The sequence below is a fragment of the Lates calcarifer genome, linkage group LG20 (assembly GCF_001640805.2).
Source record: "Lates calcarifer isolate ASB-BC8 linkage group LG20, TLL_Latcal_v3, whole genome shotgun sequence".
Classification (NCBI taxonomy): domain Eukaryota; kingdom Metazoa; phylum Chordata; class Actinopteri; family Centropomidae; genus Lates; species Lates calcarifer.
The window spans coordinates 13,276,448-13,295,694 of record NC_066852.1 but is presented as its reverse complement, the minus strand read 5'-3'; the positions used below and the strand labels follow the sequence as shown (position 1 = coordinate 13,295,694).

Genomic DNA, 19,247 nt, shown 5'->3' with positions numbered 1-19,247 from the left:
TGTTTTGTCTGTATGCTGTAATGACATCGGTCCTCAGACATCAGAAACTAACTCTGAAAACACTCCAACAAATACAGATGAGGTCATGTTAAGTCATTGTCGCTGGTGTAGAGTTGAAGCCGCACTGGTGCCACCTTGAACAGCTTGTAATTTCATTTCTAATTTAGAAAAAAGACAACCCCAGTTTCAGTTCCTACCAAGTAATGGATTCATATTTTCTTTTTTCCTCCTGGACTTTTTTAACAGCTTATGTAATTTTCTGCTCCTTCCTACACTAAAATCTCTGAAAATAAATAAATAAATTGCAACATATGATAGCAATGCATCACACAGAAGAGTCATTACATAACTTGGAACTGGAATATTAGGGCATATCAGCTTTGGGGAGACGTCACAGGATTTATATTTGGTTGCGAGCCTGACAATACCTTTGACTCTCCCTCCCTGTATGGCACTGAGTCAGAGAAGGACGGTTTGATGTTTGAGAGGCGAGAACAAAGATGGTGTCCACAGAACAAGGAATTAAATCTCTTATATTAGATGACTGATAGAAAATGACTGCAATAAAGAATCAAGCGTGCGTGTAAAGGGGGACATATACAATATATTTCGGCTAACTCTCACCGCCTTCCTCCTGCTATGCTTGTCTTACACCCCTCTGATTATCACCCCTCTCCCTGTCGTCACCCTCGTTCCACTTCTCTGCTCTCACAATTCCAGTTCCTCAAGTTTTTTGTCCTTTCTGCCTCCTTCACCTCTGTAATCCCTCGCTCAGTCGTCTCCTTCCAGCCTCCTCTTCCCTTTATCTCATTTTACCCCCCCCCCACTCTCCTCTTTCCTGCTCTCTACTCTCCAGCTTACCTCCTGCCCTCCTCTACTGCACTTTCGAGGCTTCCCTAGTTGGTGCTTCTTCAAATAAATTATACATTTGACAAGATGTAGTCAAAGTCAGCAGCTCCGTGTGCACTGTACTGCCTTCATGTATGGCTTCATGCTCCGACATGAACATCTCCTTCCCTGGAATTGGTTTTCGCACTCACATTTGTAATTATTTTGTGCTGTTAGCTGTTTTTATGGTTCTATATATATGAATATTTATATCTCGTGAGTGCATGTGTACATACAAGGATGAGAGGCTTATGGCTGCAGCTGCATCTTGCTCTAGTCCTAAGAGTCTCCAAAATGGAGCTGAGCTAAACCTTCTGCTCACAAGTCAAACAAACCCTCCTCAGTGTTCGTTCAGCTCGTCCACCTCTAACAAGTGTCCATTCACCATTCTGTGAGATGTGTGTCTGTACGAGTGTGTGACATACAGTACGCTACTGCGCTGTGGGTTTAGGATTAGTGATCCAGTGGAGAGCTCATATGATCTCTGCTCAAGGGCATGAGCATCCACGAGGCCTTTGTATGCAGCCACAGAGACACTGATCCTGCCAAGTTGCTCCCAGGGTACAGTGAGCGAGGCAGGGCTTGCCCCGGTGCAAGTCTGATGCCATGACTGCAAAGCACTGAGGTTCTCTATTGTCCGATTAAAAAAAAAAATAGAAATACAGCAGAATCAACAGAGATGTAATTATATACGGACAACTGTTATTTTATTCCTCCATCATCATTTCTGCTCAAATGACAGCTCGCCTTTGTGCTCATGAGGAAATAGTGCGAAATTCTGTGGTCAGCCACGGTTTTGTTTCGTCTTTAAGCACATATTGCACCACTCACCCACACATTCAACTGCTTTCCCGAAAGAAAGGCAGACACCTACATGATCAGACAGAGCTCACACAAACTGCAGAACATCCTGGTGGCTTCTGCACTGTGAATTGTGTTAAGAAATCTGGTGCGAGTTCAAGTCTTGGGAAACTTGTCAGGTTTAATTAAATGGGAGGCAGAGGCTTGCTGTACGGTGCTAATTTCTTTACTGCAGGTGCTAAAGTCAAGCAGCTGCAACTGTTGTGAATGGTGTTGGTGAGGATATCTCCCCCCTCCCCAACATAGTATATGTTCATCAAGCACCTCATTTCACCTCCTTAAGCTTTCAGAGTTAACACTGGCAATGGCTTGCTATATATATCAGTTCATCCAAGCTCATCAGTCCCTCTCTATGATAATATGTTGCTGAAGCAATGCTAACCTCCAGTCTCTCAAGTACTTTATAATGCCCACCACCCCCATCAGGAGCCTAAGCCAGCAAGGAGGCTGTTAAGAGCTTCTCTTTGTCAAATGCACACAACACAATCTGTGCTCAGTGCTTATCCTCACTGTCTTTTGCTTCAGTCTGCTCCACAGTCTCATCCAGTGAGAGTATGAGTGATTCCTTGTCATTTCCTTCCAATCATACCTCAGATGTTTTGATATTATTGATGATATTTCATTCAGTATCTTTGTTTCCCTTTAATGTTTTGATGTATCTTTCTATGTATCAAATGAAAATGCTTTGAGCCTGACTGTCCCTTTTGGACAAGCAGGCATTCATTAAAATCCTTATATTTGGTGCCAATGACATGAAGGGAATATAAAGTAATTATGTACTACGGGCCTATGGCATCTTTAGAAGAACACAAATCCTCAAATCTTTTGTGTTGGTCTTCATTGTATTTAAAAAAAACAGCCTACTTCTTGTCCACCAGCAGACCCTGCCTGCTTAAAGGCTCGGCTGCTTAATTTCAGTGTTTTGGCTGTCAGCATCACTGTCCGTCCTGAAATTGTCCATATGACAGGTGACAGATTAGATCCATCATTGATTGTTTGGGCTGGAGACTTTGTCGTCTCACATCGAGTGAGAAAGCTAACCAGGAGGAGGAGTGTGGCTGACAGCTGTGCTATTCTGCTCTGACACTGTCATATGCAACGAGTGGACAAGACACCCAACAAATCTGTGTTGTAATTCTGTAACTGAGACTATGGGAAATAACTAAATCAATAGAGATTATGATGTTTGTTTAAAGATGAGGGTAGATTCAATAGAGGAGGTCCTGTGGGCCTCATTAGGTAGAGAACTAAGGTCATGGTGGGTCAACTTCTCACCAGGGCCTCCTGTAATAAAGCTATATGACCACATTATAGGCATTTTAGTTAAAGGAGTCAACTTACTAGCATATGTTATGTAATTAGAGTCAATGTATGTGTGCTTGCGTATGTGTGGGATGGAACGTGGATGTGAGTGAGCACAGAAAAGAGGAAGGAGAAGGTGGGAAAAAAATGACAAAAACAAGAATGACAAGGATGGTAGTGCTGATATCTTCGATATGAATAGCACTTGCATTAGCCTTGCAAATGGGATCAGATTTTCTTACAGTGCTGTGATCATGTTTTTCAACACAGCACACAATGACACCTTGTGGCACACTGCTTAACTACAGCACAGGAGTGCATGACAATCTGGCTCAGGGATACTGTCAAATTGCAGCCTCTGGTTGTCGTCCACGCAATTAGCTGGATGCTCCGATGCTACATTATGCTACATTAGCCTGAGCCTTAGAATACATACATGGCCTGCCTTCGCTGAGGTTGAGGCCTTGTGTTTTTCCTCATGATTAATAGGAAATTGCTGGACCCCCATATCAGTTATTCATAAGCGGTTCCTTGTCACAGACCCTCGTAATGTTCTCATCTGAAATTCAGGTCACGGATTTGTTCAGAGGTTTTTAACCTGCTGTTTGGCAAAGAGCACAAGACTGCCCAGAGTACCAGCCATATTTGAATTATATGCTTTCTAAGTCTAATGATACACCTTGCTGCCTACATGCCCGAAATAAATTTGAATGAGAAACACGACATGAGCTAATGACACCATGAGAGCTCGCACACGCACGCACTCACGCTCGACACAGTAATGTACGAGCTCACATATTTTGTGTGATTTGTTTGTCTCTGGCTTTGTATCTTCATGTTCCTCTTATAGGTGATGTCAGTTGCCTAGCAACCAAGCAATCAGGGCCCGATTGTTGCCATGACAACATGGCAGGGGTATCATCATGGAGAGAATAGAGATGAAAGGAGGAAGGGAGGGAGAGAGGAGAGGAGAGGAAAAGAGAGATAGGGAGAGATAGAGAGAGAGAGGGAGAGAGGGAGAGAGAGAGAGAGAGAGAGAGAGAGAGAGAGATAGAGAGAGAGCCTTGCCATTGAGGGGTGTTGATAATGTGAAGCCCACAATGTGCAGGTAGGAGGATGACCTCTGTGTAGGCGGCGGCAGAGAATGCTCATGAATGCAGAGAACAGAAAATTAATGTTTGGTCTTATGCGGCTGGATCCGCGGGTTACGCAGCGTTTGACACTGTTCTAACAGTACAGGCTTGATTCCAGATGGAAATGTCACGATGTGCTCCAGTTGTCTTTAGTCACAGACAGTGAAGCTGAAGCACAGAAGCCACTGCTCAGTGTGTCGCTGGGGTCTGGAGGGCTTCAGGCCTAACCTCTGCAGGTGTCATAACCCATCCATCACCCAACAGCAGTCCACTGTAAAGCAGTCCAATGGGGTCATGGTGCATTTACTCTGTTTATTCCCTCGCTCATCTCTGCCCTTAATACAGCCAATACAGCAGAGAGAGACGAGGCCAGAGAGGGGGAGAGCAGGAACTACACACAAATACACCAATTATGATGCCAATTAAGCTACTGAATGGAGCAGAGTAGATACAGAATTATATTTAGTGTCAAAATACTGACTACATTGACTGAATTAGTGGTATAACTGAATTGCATTGTTATTGTAAAGATTGGTCAAGTGTGTCTAAGCTAAAAAGACTAGCCAATACAGCTATAAAAAAGGACTACAGTAATAGCAAATATATTTGACAAGAAGCTTTCTGGACCATTAGCCTTCAGTCATTCAGCCCAGTAGTTGCACAGAACACTGTGGATTGTGTTGCCCGTGGGCTAAGATCATTGATTTTAGCATCTTATATTTGTTTAAACATCATATTCTAGGTTTATGTACCTTATGATTTGTTTGTCCCAAAAATGTCCATTTGTATATTTCATAAAATGCTTGACAGTTAACTGTTGTTGTCAAATTCTTTTGATCACTTAAACACTTGATGTTAGTTTTACAAGACAAGTTTACAGGTTTTAGACACCTGACATCAAAATTTCATGGGCAAATCGACTTTCACAGTCTAGTCAGTCTTTTGCTGTTTTGCTTGTTTTGCTGTAAGAGCACAAGCCACAGCCTCTAACTGTAGACATGCACTTATGTGCCTGTGCTGAAGATACAGAGATATATATTTGTAAGATTGATTTACTTTGAACAGGGATACTTTCTTACTTAATACCAGTCCAAGAAATATTGATCATCGTAGCTAAATCTGGTCGATATGGGATGTTTAATGTAAAAAATCTGGACACGTGGTTCTTTTGAGTGTTTTCTAGGGTTTCTGTGATTATATTTAGCATTTGAAGTGAAGCAACTGAGGCTAAATATATGAAATTTAATAAATCAATTTTTAATCAGTAGACACAAAGACTTGTACACACTGGAGTAGCGTTTTGGGTATCATAATGTATGTAATGACTGATGTTTTAGCTAAAACATCAGTCATTACATGTTTTAATCTTTTCATTCATCAGTTTCCACTGTGTTAGGCCGACGTGAACTGTTAAGGTGAGAAAGTATAGTAAGCTATGTTGTGTGCACCAAAGGTCGTCTAAAAGGTGTTTCTGAAAAGGATGATAGAAAAAAGATCCTTCAGAACAGAAACAGATCAGAGAATCAAAACAACCAGTCACATATTAAAGGAGCATTATACAGTATGTTTAAAAGCACGGTGACATCAAATGAATAGTGTCAAGCCTTTGGCCAAGGCTTTTGTGATGCAACAATATAGGTATCTGTTCAGGGATATTTACTTTCATGTTACAGTTAGAATTATGCTGCAAACTGAATAAGACTAATTAATGACCACATTTAGAGGACACAAGAGTGAATTACATTCCCTCAAGTGATTGTTTGATTGATATACAAACGTAGCATTTATACTCCTGCAATTTATCACTGCTCAAATTAGATTTTAGTTTACAGGTCACAAACAGTTTTAAAGGGTGACTGTAAAGACAAATTCTCTTTTTCTTAACCTTAAGAATCATTATTAAATAAGGTGGAGAGCCAGCGGTGTTGTCTGATAACTCTTGCCAGTTTACGCATCTAAAAGCAAGTTTCTTTCCTTTTTGGTTTTGTTTTTTGTTGCTGTTGTTTGCTTGTCTGCCAATTAAATTGGATTTTAAAGCTGTACTCAATTATTGAATATTAAGACAAACATTTCTCAATATTTACATTTAAAACTTAAAAATGCTACCACTGCTCTGTGACAGCACAGGTCTACAGGACCACAATAATGAAATCATCCAAATCAAATGATCCTCTCCATTGTCACGTTAATTAAAGAAATTGGGTTACTTCATCCTAATGAACAGCATCTTTGCACTTTCTGCACAACGCATTTTTATACATGTCAAGCTGCTGGAACATGTACCACTGACAAACACTGAATGCTTTCAGAAACATGGAAAGTTTTTTGTTTTACATCTTTCGTTTCTCTATGGATGTACAACACTTTTCTGATCCTATCTGTAACTCTGACTATCAGCAGCACAGAATTACTGGAATTCAAGGAAAGGTTCAAATTATAACTAGAGCTACAACAAATGACAAATGATTTGATTATAACATTTTTTTTTTACTATCTAATAAACCTTGAATCAATATAGTGTCACAATAGAGTAAAACAAAATCCCAGTGCAAGTTCCCAGAGCCTATAACACTGTCAAATTTGATTTAGAATATGAAACAGAGAAAAGAAGCAAGAACTCACATTTGTGTAGCTAAAACCGGTGATAAGATTATCTGATTATCAAAACTGCCGTCAATTCATTTTCTTTCCATCAAGGATTTGATTCATCATTTCGCCATCATGAGTAACACACAGAACCTCACTGTACCTCAAGCCCACACATCAAGTCATAAACATGGCTGATATTTTGCTGTCTTCTGTTGTGAGCTGTAGAGCTGCTACTCTGACTGACGTCAAGAGAGAATTAGCACTTCAGATATGAGCATATAGGTTACACACAAAAAAAAATTATAATACTAGCGAGATAGAGAGATAAATATGTAATTATGTAATGGTTGCATAACCAGGATATCTGTGTCAAAAGTTTCCTCATTTTAAATCATCAGCATTTAGCCTTTCCTTGTGTACGTTTCATAATATCTATGTGTGTGTCAGTACGTCAAAGGGAGAGAGGGCAAAAAAAGCAGTGTGGATGGCAGCACACTGTGCTGTTTACTTCATAAAAAGAGAAGAAAAATAAAATAATATATAAGGTTTACTCTCAGTGGCTACGTCTTCTTCTCTCCCCTCCCTCGCTCACTGGCAGTGACAAGCATATTTTATGAGTCACGGCTGAAGCACGGCTGCCAGTCCCTCTCTATTCAGACCTTTTCCTTTAACATCAAGATATATCCAACACCAAACAACTCTGGCTTCCAGGAAAACTCTCTCTCCCCGTCTGCTACGACACCCCCCCCACCCCCCTTCCCTCTCTCCCCCTCCCTCTTTTTTTATTTCCCCTTACCCTTCCCCAGCCTCCCATCTCTCTCTCTCTCTCTCTTTCTCCCCATCTCTCTCCTCCTCTACTGCGGGTGTCTGGGAGGCTGTTTTTCCTCTGTCTCTCGCTCATGAAGGGCCGCACTAAGCTCCCTTCTCTCTGCCCGTGTGTGGTAGGTAAATCCACCTCTCTGTTTGTGTCGTTCATCTCCTTCTCCATCTCTCTGTTGCTGCCTCTGTTTTGCATGTTAGCTTAAAGTCTGCTAGTCGGTCTGGCAGGCTTGGGGGGAGGTCTCTATCTACATCTGTGCCTATGACATCGAACATGCTTGCAATTTCCTCCTCTGTCACCGATTAATCATAAATGTGTGTGTGAAGATTTTTTACTTGCTATCCTTCTGTGTGTGCTCTGGGTAGGTTTAATCATGCACTTTGGTTATTACGTATGAACGTGGCCTGGCACATGTGGGTGTGTATATGTGCCAGTGAGCATGTTTAGACATGCAGAGGGAGTGAAACTCTCACAGACTTGTTGAATGAAGCATCACAGAATCACGTATGCAGTGGTCTCATTCTGGGTTTGAACAGGTTTTGTCTAATTATATATTTGAATGTAATTCATATTTTTGTGCACTTCTCTCCTTGTGAGGACACTAGGACACTAGCCCAGTGTCGTCCTAAGATTGGAAAAATCCTCCAACTGACAAAAAAAAAAAAAATCTACCGTCGTCACTTTGACAGAGGTCATGTCCGTTTTAGGGTTAAAGGCTTGGGATCGACATCAGGGTTACAGACAGACATTAGGGTTAGAGGTAAGAGAGTGTTGTCGCTACATGTCCAGGGTAGTCCCTTTATGTTAAATACAGTGTATATATGCAGTTGTGTGTTTTTGTGAAATTGAAAACACTGAGCAGGCAAGAGAAGTCCAGAGCTCCTCCAGTCTTAATTAGCTGAGTAGACATGATGAGGCTGGATGAGTGTTATGGTACCAAGATGCCATTTAATGCAGTTCTACAGCCAGAAACCAGTGTATGCATGTGTGTGTGTGTGTGTGTGGACTAACAGAGCTTGGCACTGCTTATTATCTATGTTATGTAGAGTTGTTATTGAAATGTGAACACACATACAAGCTGTGAGTTTCAGCAGGTCAAATTTATTGTGCAACAGATGTATACTGTAATGAATGAGAAGCAGAATTTTTTTAATAGACCTCATTATTATGATGGACACAGTGTGGTCAATAATTTGCAGGACACGGACACGTTTTTGTTGTTTTGCCTCTTTGCATCAGCATGTCGGATTTTAAAATGAAACCATGAATGAAATTAAAGTCCCAACTGTCTGCTATAATTTAAGGGTATTTGCTTCCACATCAGATCAAACATGAGGCAAATTTTACCAATGTTAGTGGACTAAGTGTAAAAAAACTGAGTTTCAGATCAAAAGATCTGGAGTTCATTCTAGTTATTACATTTGCATTTTGGATCTGTTGTCAACATGAATAAATGTCAGTGCCTGTAAAGTAGGCCAACATGAGGCTGAAAAACTAGAATAAATATGTGTTTGTTAGTGAGTTCAGCAAGTGTGAACAACCTGATAGACCAGGAAAGACCAGTATACGATAGTGGATGACTGAGGGACAACTAGGAGGCTGAAGAAAAGTCCCATTACAGTTGTGCAACAGATCAAGACATCTTCTTGATCTGTTGCACAACTGTAACAGCTCCAGGTTGTACAGTATGTTCGAGGCTATGTGAATATCACCGCAGCAGATTCACCACAAAATGCAAACCTCAGAAAGGCCATGTTACAGTTTGCACCAAGTACGCCAGGAAACCTGTACAGTTCTGCATCAGAGTATTACAGATAAATGAGACAAAGATCAGTCTTTGCCAGACTGATGGAAAGATGAAAGTGTGGAAAAAAAGTAGAAACAGCTCATAATCCAAGACATACCGCCTCATCAGTCAAACATGGTGGAGGTGATGTCATGGCTTGGACATGAATGGCTGCCAGTGGAGTCACCTGTGTTCACTGATAATTTCACTGCTAACAGCATCGGTTGGATGAATGTGGAGTCAACAGTTTGAACTCATAGTAATTTCAAATCCAATCATCACCATTAATGTCTAGATATTGTCTAAAATCATATTTCAACATATTTTAAAAAGGGAACTGTGAATACTTTTATATTACACCGTCTCTCACTTTCTAAGTGGAAGCTCAGCCACACTGGGCCACACACCTACTAAGGCAACATGATCCTCCAATATTCTTGCTAGGCCAGTAATTGAGTGAGTGAGATATATGAGCTTCACATCATTCATATCATGTTTGGCAAACGAACATTACTACTTGGCTGCAAACAGTAGCAACACAATCATTAAACCAGTCTTTTTGCTAGTCATGGTGTCACAACACTGTACTGACGATAAAATACATTTAATCTATGCTGCACATCTGGACCCATTGTCCTCTGATGCCGTGTGATTGGCTTATTCGTCCACCTTATCACCTATTAGCTACAGGGGATGGTGCTGGGAGAGCAGAGTCCTAGTTTGAGTCTCTTACTTATGCTGTACTTATTTTCATACTGAGAATTTTTTCCTCATTCAGACCCGTTCCTGTGTTGTCTGAACCTGATCAACTAATAGGTATTGTCTGAACTGTTATGAGTCATGCCTCTGCAGAGGTAATTTTACACATCTGCAGAGAGCTTGAAAACAACTGACCATGAAAGTCAAAGCTCTGACATGGCACAGTAATGGAGTTCTCTCATGTAAGGTCATGGATCATGATGTAGTGTAAACGTGTGTTTATTTGCTGAACACTTGAAAAGCAGGTAACTCCAGTTAGCATGTATAGTTAGCACAGTGGGTAATTATGGTAAGCTGTAAATTACTATGTGCTCTTAAGTCATTGGTAGCCATGCAGCCTGCTATTGTTACTTCAGGAGAATTTTAAGTGCATCCTAATGGTTCATGCTGCTCATCAAAACTACACTACTATACCATTTAAATTGTCAGAGACGGTGTTTTCCTGCCCACAGAGCCTTCGCGTACCAGTAAACAAATGGTTCTCAAAGTCAACAAACTCCACAATGAACAACTCCATATTACTGTTAACTGCTTTGCTAGGCATGCTTATCAATCATAACAGTAAAAGGTAAATAATATTGTGTTACAGAGGCATTTACTCAGTTGAGCTGAGTAAATGGTCAGTGGTGTTCCCTCCAGTTTCGAAACCCCCAAAGTCACACCTGGTATAGTACTCAATTTTGCTAGCAAAGGAATTTGATGAAAATAGTCCATGTGTAAAACTCATGGCAACATGACTCACTTTCAGATGGCTGTGGTGGGCAACTGGGCATAAATACTGCCAGTCAGCTCTACCTGTTGGCACCCGGTGGCTCTGTTTTTATCATCTTGGCTGGAAGCAGTGCCACGGCTGACCAGACTGGTACCCCGCTGTGTTCGCTAAATGCCGAGCCAAAGCTATCAGCGGTAGCCTGAGCCTCTTTGTAACATTTCATCAGAGGCGACTCCAAAAAAATATACTTTTACACTGTTGAAAGCGTGAGGCGATTTCTAACTTTGCAAAATTCACACACAGCAAGGTGCAGACCATGTGTGAGCTTCAGTGCAAGTTGATCGTAATTAAAACAAGTCAGCAAACAATACTTTATTCACCAAATGTTTCTGGCTACATGCCATCAGCAAAGAAACAATCTCTAATGACAACTGTTTATTTATAATCTAGAGCTGTCAGGCAGTCAACACCAGAACACAGAAGTTTAATGCTATATTACTGGAAAGAAACAAGAAGTCACTGAAGTCACTGACTGAAGTACTGACTTGGACCATTGATCCATAGTGTTGTTAACATGCAGCACCTCTGTGACTAAGCCAAGAACTAGCATTTCATGCCACCTTGTTCATAAGTATTGCTCTAATGGAAGAGACATTGGAAGAGGTTGTATATTAACACCTAAAATATGAGGGGCTATTATTATGTAATGAGTTGCATTAAGTGAACTGTCTCCTGAACATGGACCTGCTGGAAAATCTACACAATCCTACTTATAGACTGAGCAGTACTGACACCCCCAGGGCATAGAAAATTAAACTTATCTCAGCCAAACTGTAGTCTGACCAGCATCATCAGAATATTTCAGGGGATGCTAGAAATGAATTAAGCTGGTACAGTGGCCACAGAAAACATGACAAGGCTTGTCAATACAATGGAAACACAACATGGAAACATGTACCTTTCACAGACATTGTGCTTGATTGTTAGCTCATCGAAAGGTATCTGTGGTGTGTTGTCTGGCAAACTGATGTCTTAAAACCAGACATCACCCAGCATCTACTTTACAGAGTCGTGATATGGTTAAACTGTTTAAATGTAAATTAAAGGACTAAAAGCAAAAAACGGTTTAGCATTTCAAATTGCCCTATCTATCAAAAATCTGAATTCTATTTGTATTAAAATCTGACCTACCTCTATTCATAATGCTCTATTTTGCATTTTGTTTTTCATTATTGTGGAAAGATGCGTGTTTAGCAGCAGTTTGTTTTATTGTAGCTCTAGCTGTGTTTATCAAAGACAGTGGTATTTGAATCTCTGTACTTTTTGTTTACTCCATTGTACTGCATGTTCTGTCCACTAAATTAACAATAAGCAAGAGGGACCATCAAGAGGCTGAATTTAAATGAACATAATTCAAGTGCTGTTCATTACAATTGCTTTGAGTTGGTGAAGAGCTAGCAAGACATGAAACAAGCCGAACGCCCTACAAAGGAAAAAGGACTTACTTATAGCAAATTGAAGTCAAGTCTAGTGTTATACAGTAAAAATACAGTATACTGTATTATTGTATATACAGCAGAGCCAGTCATTGCATTAGGTTAGGAATGATGAAGAGGCTCATGGTTACTGCTTTACAGTGTAGACAGGCTGGGAGAAAGCTTCTTAGCTTGTGGGTGGTTCTGGTTTATAATGGACAGATTTTGGTACCAGTAGGAGCCTGAGCTGACAGTCTGTAGTCATCTTTCGTCCACATTTTTTCACATCACACGTGTAGAAGTCTCAGATGGAGGACAGCTGGCAGAGGACGGTCTCAGTACCGGGGACAGCACACTGCTGTTGTCTTTAGTGTGGGAGGAGGCACAGCAGAGCCAGACTGCGATAGAGGAAGTGAGGTGATGGCTGTGTAGAATTAGACCAGTAGTTGCTGTGAAACATTCCTCGCTTGTCACAGGAAGAAGATCATCTGTTAGGCTTTCGTGATTATGGTGTAGATGCTCTTGTCCCATTTGAGGGTGGTGCAGATAATTATCCCCAAGAGCTCAATTTAACCATTTAATAACTGTCTCAAAGCATGTCTGCAGCTACCAGAAGGAGAAAAACAAGCGTAGTCCCGGGGTAATCGATTTTTTTGGCTTTTGAAGTGTGCTAAAGGTGTAACAGTAACATGCACACCATACTTTATGCATAATGCATTGCCTCCAAGTCATCACTGTTGGTGATGACTCCATTCTGGCATGTTAAATTTACACAGCTGGATGGTTTTTGCAAGAGACAGAACCAGGAATATCAGATGTGAAACATTAGAGTTTGTCTGTAGAGCAACCTTTTAGTGCTACTGTTGCACCTGGAGCCAATCTGAGGTGAGGCTTTTCCTGTGGAAATTGAAGGTTTTAATCCCTGTGCAATTTATGGGGAATGAGGGACCCAAGTCCTACTTATCTTCCTATGGCATTTTAAAGAGTGTATTACTTTGTTGAGATTTATTTTAGCTAACCTCTCTGTTTTACCTCTTGTAATTTATCAGCCATCCATGTTCTATTTGACATTATTTTTTGGTAAGAACAGGTGAAATCAGATAATCAAGCAGGGAGAAACCAGATATAGCAAGTTCTGTGTATGTGTGAATACTATAATTCTCACCTTGGGTGTTTTCCTAGTCAGTAGAGCTGAGGCACTCTCACAGCCTCGGGAGATTCCCAGTTGTGTCTGCACTTTAGTTAGACTATTTCAGCGTCAAAGCTGCTGAGTGCTGGAGGTTACAGAGGGCTGAGGACTGAAGGCTGATCCACAATTTTTCCCTCACAATTTAGGTGATAACGCATTGTTCATTAATTTATACCCCACTTTCTTTATGTAACAGCAGTCATGAATGCCTGTGATTACAATAACTTAAAACTGTATTCTCTGTAGGTTCGTCTATCAATGCAGCGTGGACTTCACAAAACCCACAAACTAAAAATAAATCAAAATAAACCTGCATGTTTGAGACAGGGAGTTCCGTCTTTACAGATTGTCATGTATTTGTGAAAGAGTCTGTTAAGAAAAAAATAACACTAATTCTCGATGCTAGACAAAGTGTGGCTCCAGATTTATTAGTGCAGCAGCTATTGATCAAGCACACATTTAAAAATGAACTGAGCTAATCTATAATTGTTGAACATACTGTACATTCATTCTGCATACAGAGAATTTCTTTGATTTCTGAGTCAAGTACCTCAGTATGCATGTCAGGTCAAGTGGACGTTTTTCAACGTTGGGCTTTGATTTTACTCACACTATCACTTAACCATTAATGGTGCGTCTTTTTTTCCAACCACTCATGATGATAATAAGATTCAAAAACAACTGCCAAGACCAGTGTGTGACACATCTGGCTCTACCTACAGTGTATTAGGCTTAGTACAATTTCTGGCACTCGCAAGGCTCAGTAAGCTGCTGTAACAGCCAGTTGTGAATAATGCCAACACTAGCAGCCTACTCTTATAGTCACAGTGCTTCTTTATATTCTGTGTGTTTGAGAAAAAAAAAAAAAAAAACACTGGCATGCGTCTCACTAGTGTCGTATGTAGTAGTAGCATGAGGTGCCTGCTTTTATGTACACAATCACCCGTGATAGCAGCAGCCATGTTATAGATAAGGTGACCAAAAATGCTGCTGGCGAGTGGACTATTTGTTAGGGATCTGCCACCCCCTGCAGATGTTGTCATGGAAACACTCCGGCTCTTTTGGGGCTCTCTCTCCCTCACTCTCTCTCTTTCACACAATGCAGCATTAGGATGTTAATGCTATACTCAACACTGGAACACCACAGTTCAGGTTTCCATGTGACTCCCACACTTACATAATGCTGTAGTGGAAGAGGGAAGCCACTTATAGTACACGATCACTATAGAAATTATACTGTATCTATAATGATTATAGGTAGTGTTAGTCATATCCATCTTCATGTATCACCTCTAGGTGAACCTGAAATTTACATAAATGTATTAAGAGGTGTGGATTTCATATCTAGAGGAACATCCACTGGAGAAATCTAATACACAAAACAGCCTTTACGTGACGTGTGTGAAAACTGAGGGGGCAGCCCAGGCATGTGCTGTATATACAGTCATGCCTCAGTTAACATCACTTCCCTCCTGCTGTTCCTATACATGTCAGAGCTTGGTGGAGAGAGAAATGAAAAGCTTTTCTCTGTTAACGGCTGTTTACCTCTTTATGAACCATGGCTAAGAAATTCCTTCCACTGACTACAGCTGATAAATTAGATTTAGATCTTTGCAGGGTGGCAGATTGAAAATAAAACATCTAATCATCTAATCCACAAAATGTCATTCGATCACTCTCAAGGAACTTGTATTGAGAGCTCAGTCCCTCGTTTTCAGAATCTGATGTAAGGGGAACACACACAGAGAGAAAGAAGTGGAGGTAAATGTGTAGAACCACCTTTGTGTGATTTTGAAGAGGTGGCCTATTGCAAGCCTGTTACTCATCGTTGCCGCCTTGTTCAGTATACAGTCAATGTCATATTACAGTCTATTCAGTGCTGAAATCAAGGACACAGTTTTCTTTTTTAGAAAGTAATATCCATGGAAACTGTTGTGGGTTTAAAAGTTTTTCTCAGTGTTATGTGATCAGAGATGAGAGTCAAAGTATAAAGTTAGACCTACAGTGAGGAAAAACGTCACACATCTAGAGTACTAAGAAAATGATGCCTGTGCCCACACACTGAAATCCACACACACGCACACACAACTACAACTATTATATGATCAAGATTGAGTACTCTCTAGCTGAATAGATGTTCATATTGTTGATCAGGAGATCACATTACTGTACAGAGTGCTTTCTTAAACATCTTTGTATTGATTGTATTGATTCCCTGATTTATAGAATGAGCTAAGAGTTAACTGTAAAGAATATTTTTCCTATAAGAAAGTGACACTAGTCGACTTCACACTGAGTTGAAATTCATGACCTCTCTCTGTAGGCCTCTGACAAACCTGCTGATGTCTTTAGCACACTGCAGATTTCCCAGGATATCCCCTGCTCATTGAGAGGGTGATAAGGTTTTTTTTTTTATTTTTAAAAAAAAAAAAAAAAGGGAGAAGAAGAAGAAACACCTATCAGCTGCACAGTGGTGTATTTGGTACAGCCTCTGTGTTCGATTTAACGCTGACGTCACCCGGGAGTGTTGAGCCCTGCGCCGCAGTCGGTCCTGAGATGAATGCACAATATTTAAATCTAGCCTACCTGGTTCTCTCACTCCACCCTGTGGGCTCACCATGTCAGCACAATCACATACACAGGAGTGGAGAGTAACAACACACAAATGGAAACTAAATAAGACACTCATCTTGTAAAATGAGTTAAGACATTACCATATATGACACCAAGGAAAAAAGGAAAACTGCTTGTTATTGATATTGCTGGTTATCTTGAGTACATTACTTTAAAAATACTACTATTTTATAACTATGTCTAATTCTTTTTATTTTTTTTTTATTTTTTTTGGATACTAGATAATATAATACACTATGAGGATTTATATTAATTGCAGTTGTGTAACTAATTCTATTAGAGCTATATCAGCTCTGTGAGTGAAAAAGCTATGTTCTACTCAGCACTTGTCTATTCCAAATAATTGTTGTTACTGCTTAATCAAGTTAATTAATTAAAAGAAAAACTTTACACCAGAGTCTTAAATGTGTACTTTCAGAGAGTTATATCAAATTTTCGTTAGTAAACTTTTAAAACCTCTATCTTAATTTGAACTCTTTGACCAAGTCCTATATGATAAGTGGCCCTGCATTAACCTGAATCACCTGTACAAAACTGTCAGGGGCAAACAAAAGCTGTGCTGAGTGATATGGGGAGATTAGTGAATTTTCAAAAATACTGGTCTTTTTAGTGCAACAACAGTAGGGTCAGCACTTTTTAGTGTGACGTTATGTATTTTTCTCACAGGGAGGCACATGTAGATCACACATCGGCATCCTTATTTGTTGCTGTGGATGAATTTTGCATTTATGAAAAAGCAAGGCAAAGGTCCACTTGTGAGTCAAACACCAGCAGTAACATTGTGATTGGTGTTGATAAATAACACTTGGTTTCAGCTCAGTCAGCGAAACAGATACATGAAGACATTTTATAGCCTTCAAGTGCTGTGCACTGATTTGGAATATTTCAACACCTTGGACAGCTCCTAAAGCATTTTTCCTTATGATCCAACAGGGGGCGCAGTAATCACACTGTAACCGACTGTGACATGTGGTATTAAGCCAGGCTGTTTGATGTGGCATCATAAATATTTCCCAGCTTCCACTGCTTTGAGGAGAATGTTTTGGTGTTTTTTTTCCCTTCCATACTTTAATATTACTACTAATATTAATTTTATGCAGCCTCAGAGGATTAGCGATTGATCGGTGCTCTCTCCTCAGTCTCCTCCCTGCTCTGCCTTATGATTCCAGCTGCGCATTGAGCACAAACTTTACGGTCAATCAAACGGATGGAGGGAGAGAGGGAGGGAGGGAGAGAGAGAGAGGGAGAGAGAGAAGTAGCAAATCATGAATGATGCTGCCAGTACAGACAACATGGCAATGTATAGCGATAGACCAATGCTTTAAAGCGTGATAAACATGCATGATCTCAAGTTACATACAAACACGTCTATTGGACTCACATACGGCTACGGTCACATTTCAACCGGGCAGAACGCCTATTAACCGGCATCACCGACCCCCCACCCCCCTCAAACAGCTTCCGTGGATCTCGTCTAATTGCACCGTGGTCTCAGAGTGAGTGGAGGCGGACCGACGAGCTCTGGTCTGTGCTGGTCTGTCTTGGTGTGAGGCTTTGGACTGATGTCTCTGCCTGTCAGGAATTTAAAGTGTCTCTCGCCGGTCATGTGCCAGTGTAAGGTCATCTGCAGCAACCGGACCCTCTCCCTCATGTTCGGGTGCAAGGTAAGCCTGGGGCGCTGGGTTGCAGCAGCCACTGCTCTCTAATGTGGATTGTTAGTTTGTGCAAATATGTAACAACAAGAAAGAAAGAAAGAAAGAGGCCTGTGTATGAAAATGCGCGTTTATGCTTGTGCCAGTTGTGATCGCGTTGCCTTCATCTGGTGTTGTCTAGCTCATCTGAACCGCGCTTTTCCCATTGCAGAGCCACCATGGTAATTAGCACGGTGATCACACTCAGTTACGGATTTCCTCTCTGGTCCATATGCTTTCAGGTACCAGCTTATTCACAGTATAATACCTTTACATCACCGCCTGGTCGGGTTTTTTTTTTTTTTTTTTTTTCATGCTCATACACTAGATGGCCGATTTCCATTTACACAGACCAGGCGACAGCATTCTTGGCAGGCATGGTTGTGTTTCGTGACAGCTATCCTCTACCATTAATGTTTACTGATATTCAGTGAATGAAACATCAATCACTATCGGATGTCCCCTCCTTATCCGTGGTGCAGGTCACGTTAGGGCTATGCATACGGTTCAACACGCTGATTGGTTGACATTTGTGCTTTTTCTTTCCAGCAAAGCTAAACAGCCTGCAATGCTTTTGACCTTGGGAAAAGCACTTTATTGCTCAGGGCCACTTAAATATCATTCATCATCAGAGAAACAGTATACTGCAAGGGAGGCTTTAATCCCAGCTTGAAATCAGGTAACAGGAACAGTGCCCCTGCTGTTTTCTATAGCCTACTGATGAATCAGAACCAGGCGGTGGTGCTCTGCTGCTTATTATGAGTAGGAAAAAAAACAGGCTTATGTTAAACTGTGTGTTTGCAGTATGGTGCTGGTCCTTGTCTCTGTCACAATGAGAATATGCGATCCAAAGATCCACTCATTCATTCAGCAGTTGTCCATCACGTTCCACATTCCCCCTCCTCCCTCCCTCCCTCTCAGCTTCAGGTGTGTTTCCAGTATGGCAGCCAGCTCAGAGTTCCCCCTCCACATGGCACTCTGGTCTGTTACCTTTACGAAGCCAAATCTGACTACACGAGTCCGCTCGGGCCAGTAATCGTTCCTGCAGTTGCCAAAATGATGTGTACATGTGTACAGAGCCGCACATTATTTGTTTGTTGATTCAGCTCCGACATTTTGGTTTGTGTTCAGTCTTGTTGGTAGAATCTGTTCCACTCTGCGCATTCGATTAGTTACGTATCATTACATATGAAATATGTGAATATTCTTGTTATATTTCATTTATCATGATTATTTTTACATTTCGTCTGCTAGACGAGACCAATTTCTATATTTGAAAGATACCGCTGGTAAAATTAATGTGAGTGTTTGCTTTCTGGGTTTCTGAAAAGGTGGTCCTGCTGCGCTCAGTGTCGAGTATTACTAGCACAGATAATCCCATGTGTCCCCACGCCACGTTCCCTCCCGG

General features: G+C 40.9%; 1 protein-coding gene across 3 annotated transcripts in view; it reads left to right on the top strand.

Moving 5' to 3' along the window:
- Window positions 1–7,540: 7,540 nt before the first annotated feature.
- LOC108893750 (disks large homolog 4) overlaps window positions 7,541–19,247 on the top strand; it is a 52,835-nt gene continuing 41,128 nt past the window's right edge. For 2 of the 3 annotated variants that reach the window (XM_018692071.2, XM_018692070.2), the window contains exon 1: window positions 17,278–17,812. In XM_018692071.2, the coding sequence (XP_018547587.1) occupies window positions 17,711–17,812 (102 nt within the window). In that variant the 5' untranslated portion in view covers window positions 17,278–17,710. Of the gene's footprint in view, window positions 7,715–17,277; window positions 17,813–19,247 lie in introns of those variants that run through there. The other variant, XM_018692072.2, reaches the window with a different exon arrangement.